The sequence below is a fragment of the Punctularia strigosozonata genome (genome assembly GCF_000264995.1).
Source record: "Punctularia strigosozonata HHB-11173 SS5 unplaced genomic scaffold PUNSTscaffold_6, whole genome shotgun sequence".
NCBI lineage: Eukaryota > Fungi > Basidiomycota > Agaricomycetes > Corticiales > Punctulariaceae > Punctularia > Punctularia strigosozonata.
In genome coordinates, this window is record NW_006767438.1 from 1,251,800 (window position 1) to 1,255,780 (window position 3,981).

At 60.1% G+C, this 3,981-nt stretch overlaps 2 protein-coding genes across 2 annotated transcripts in view; both read left to right on the top strand.

Annotated features, from left to right (window-relative positions):
* PUNSTDRAFT_134282 (uncharacterized protein) overlaps window positions 1–1,491 on the top strand; it is a gene marked incomplete at both ends in the record, with an annotated part of 2,754 nt that extends 1,263 nt beyond the window's left edge. Inside the window, 3 exons of the mRNA XM_007383751.1 lie at window positions 49–385; window positions 447–557; window positions 634–1,491. Coding sequence (XP_007383813.1) covers window positions 49–385; window positions 447–557; window positions 634–1,491 — 1,306 coding nt within the window. The remainder of the gene's footprint in view (window positions 1–48; window positions 386–446; window positions 558–633) is intronic.
* Window positions 1,492–3,435: 1,944 nt separating this feature from the next.
* PUNSTDRAFT_28946 (uncharacterized protein) lies at window positions 3,436–3,813 on the top strand (the record flags this gene model as incomplete). The annotated part of the gene is made up of 1 exon (XM_007383752.1): window positions 3,436–3,813. A coding segment is annotated over one exon (378 nt), but the record flags the coding sequence as incomplete, so codon positions are not given.
* Window positions 3,814–3,981: the final 168 nt, after the last annotated feature.

Below are 3,981 nucleotides of genomic sequence, written 5' to 3' on the forward strand. Positions count from 1 at the left end.
ATCAATCAATCTGCGTAGCCATAGGGCATACGGCTGATACTCACACAGGTGGCTCGACTCCCCCGACCCCACCCCATGTCCCCAACCCCTTCTGGGCGCGGCGACCTCACCCCTCAAAGGCACGGTTCGATGCACCAGGCCGGGAGGGGCGCCAGCGGTTCAGGGCCGGAACCCGATGGGCAACCGGCCAGGCATCACCACCGGAAGCGGACTCGCGAGCGTTCACCCCCCAGGAGGCGCCGCTCTCACCGCACGTCCCCAGAGAGGAAGAGAAGACGACGCGACTCTTCTCCCGGGTCATACGACCGAGCGCAGAGCGATGAGGAAGAGGGCTCGAGATCCCGCCCTAGGAGACGACACGCCCGGTCCCCGTCATCCTCAAGTAGTTCGTCACAAGGGTCGCGGCCGTCTTCGAGGGGTTCGTCCGGGCAAAGCCACGGACGCAGGTCTTCGAGGAGCCCATCGTCAGGGTCCTCATCGTCCACCCATCGGTCGAGGACGACGCACGCACGTCGCCACGCCCCGCGCAGAAGTCACTCGCGGAATCGGCGCTCGAGGTCAGAGCGGCACATACACCGTGTGCAAGAGACGACCAAAGGTCCGCGTCGCCCGCAACTCGTCAGGGGAAAGCAGGCGAAAGCCGACTGCTATTCGATCCCCGACCCCATCCGGAAAAAGTTCCAGGAAGGGTGGACGACACACATCCCACTCAATTATCTCACCGACAAGGCCGTCGCGGAATACGGCTGCGACACGTCGTCCCTCCTCACGGACATGTACGCAGTCGACCCCGCAAGAGGCCTCATCCAAGCCGAGAAGGTTCTCCCGTCGGCGGGAGAACTGAAGCTGTCGTTCGGAGAGTGGCACCAGGCTTGGAAGCGTTTGCTCCAGCTGATCAAGGCTTACTTCCCCCGCGATTACGAGCGGTGGAAGAAGCATTTCCGGCGCATATGCTGCACGGACGGGGCCACGTCTGAAAACTGGACCCTTTGGCTCGCGTACGACGCGGAGGTCCGCCGCCGGTGTCATCTAGAGGGTATAGACCCCGGGACTTTCCACAAGAACATCTGGAACAAGGTGGAGCCCGCGCATATCAAAGCTCAGGTCATGGCGTCCTTGCAGCCCTTTCGGGCCCAAACCGCATCACGGAGCTCCGGCGCCAGACCCGAACAATCATCCAGGCACGCGTCCGGGCGGGCCCAGCTCTCCTCCCCGAAACCCATCGACTCGAAGTGTTTTTTCTGCGGCGGAAAGGGCCATAAAGCCTCGGCCTGCAAGGCCGACAGGCTCATCAACGGACAGCCGGTCAGGCTCACCCGCGGCGAGGACCGTTCGGTCAAGGATGACAAGGGCCGCCAGTATTGCTTCTATTTCAACATGGCCGGCGGATGCACGAAGAAAGACGCCGGACCCTGCGCCAAAGGAGACCACCGTTGCACTCTCTGCGGGGGTACGAACCACGGAGCGCAATTGTGCACCGTCGTGTGCTGAGCCCTTCCGAATCATCACCCCGTTTATCGCGCCTCGTTGGAACGAGGCGCTCGCTAAATACGATTTGCACCGGAGGTTCCCCGGAATCGTGTCGAGCATCACGAACGGGTTCGACATGGGAGTCACCTCCGTGTTAATAGATACTTACATTCCCCCTAATCATCGTTCGGCGACTGAGAACAGCGATGCCATCGACATCTATGTCGCGAAAGAAAGACGCGCCGGGCGCTACACAGGCCCGTTCTCCAAGCCGCAGCTCGAAACTCTCATAGGGCCGTTTCGAACGTCTCCGCTGGGCGCCGTTCCGAAAGCCGGCACGCAGGAAATGCGGATGATACAAGATTTTTCTTTCCCGCGCAACAACCACTCTCACGCGTCAGTCAACAGCGAGATCGACACTGACCTTTTCCAATGCGAATGGGGGTCTTTCGCCGAAATGGCGCTGTTAGTCATGGAGGCGCCGCCGAACGCTCAAGTCGCGACACTCGATGTAGACGCGGCTTTTCGCTGCATCCCGATACGACCGGATCAGCAGCGCCATTTCGTCGTTCACTGGCGCGGTCAGCTTTGGATAGACCACAACGCGCCTTTCGGACCGGCGAGCTCACCGGGCGTCTGGGGCCGAGTTGCGGACTGTATGGCGGCCATCTACCTGGCCTGGGGGGTAGACGCGCTGAAGAAGTGGGTAGACGATTTCGCCTTCTTCAGATACCCGCGAGAGACAGATGCGAACGGAGACCCGAGCTATTGGTACGGCCTCGCAGAGATCATGGCGCTGGCCGATGACTTGGGATGGCCATGGAAACCGTCGAAGACGCACGACTTCGCGCAGGTCTTCAAGTACCTTGGATTCGTCTGGGACCTGGTTTCGAAACGCGTCTCGATTCCGGAGGAGAAGAAGTCGCGCTACTTGAGCAAGCTGGAAGCCTGGACACCGGGCAACTCTTTCACGAGGAAGGAGGCCGAGCGGCTCCTCGGCACTCTCGTCCACTGCAGTATGGCAATTCCGGACGGACGGTCGCGTCTCGTTCATCTTTCCAAGTTCACCAGCTCGTTTCACCACGCCTTGTCACTGTTTGCGAAGAAGAAGCCGAACGCGCAGGTGTTCGAGGACATCAAATTCTGGAGGGCTCAACTACGGCTACAGGAGTGCGGTAGCACTCTCTTGGTTCCGTCTTTTGTCTCAACCTGCAATTTGTGGGTAGATGCCTCCACTTCGTTCGGAGTCGGAGCGGTCATCGACGACTCTTGGGATGCGTGGGCATTCAAGCCAGGCTGGAAATCGGACAGGCGTGACATCGGCTGGGGAGAGATGGTCGCAGTCGAATTCGGACTGCGATTGGCGATCGCGAGAGGTGTTTCAGACGCCCGTTTGATCATGAAATCGGACAACCAGGGCGTCATCGGCGCCCTGGAAGCTGGGAAGTCAAGGAACGTTGAGCAAAATCGGGTCCTTCAGAGGGTAGTCGCGCTCATGCGCGAAGCCAATATCTGGGTCGTATCCCAATACGTTCCGTCAATCCAGAATAGGGCGGACGAGCCCTCGAGGGGGATCGCCCCAAGGGGTCTTCCGCGTTTCGATTCCCCCTTTAAAATACCTTTCTGCCTATCCGGACTCATAGATAGATCGACAGGATTGTAATTACTTCGCCTCTGACATTAATCGCAGTCTCCCGGAAGACAGCGAGTGGAGACAGACGCGAGGTGCCGCGCGGCAGCCCTTGCCACCCACGTCGACCTCTCATGCGCACGGCGACAACACCGCCCACGACTAGGCGCTCCTGGCGGCGGGACCTCCACTCATCGCAACGGGATTCCCCTCTGAATGACCACTTCATCTTACCACACTCGAGATCGCGGTCGGCCGGGCTCCACAATCCGAACAAAATCAAGTTGTCAGCGGCTACGGAGGAGCATTTAGCGAAGGCTCTGCTTCATGGGTGGGCCCCATCAACTCTCAGAGGATACAACGGTGCGGTAAATCGGTTCATTCGGTTCTGCAGAAACGAGAAGATTCACCAACGCTTCTGGCTACCGGCGGACGAGCTCGTACTTTGCGCGTTCGCGGCATCGAGCGAAGGCCGCCATGCAGGCAGCACCGCCAGGAACGCCCTCGCCGGGCTTAAGGCCTGGCATTTCGCGCAGAACGCAGAATGGAAGGGAGGCAAACGCCTCAACTACATACTGAACGGGGTCGAGAACAGACACCCCGCCCTTTCCCATCGACCACCCCACCTCCCCATCAACCGGAAGATGCTACGCATCCTCAGGGCCGGCCTCGACCTGACGGACAGCGTCGACATGGCCGTCTTCGCGGCCGCTTGTGTGGCGTTCTGGGGCCAATGTCGCCTAGGCGAACTCCTCCCATCTTCAACAACGCCGGCGGCTGCAAGGAGGAACCCGACTCGCGCGGACGTCACCTTCCCATCACCCGCATTCCCCTCTCACATTATCCATCTCCCATCGACGAAGGTCCGCTTCAGTCAAGGC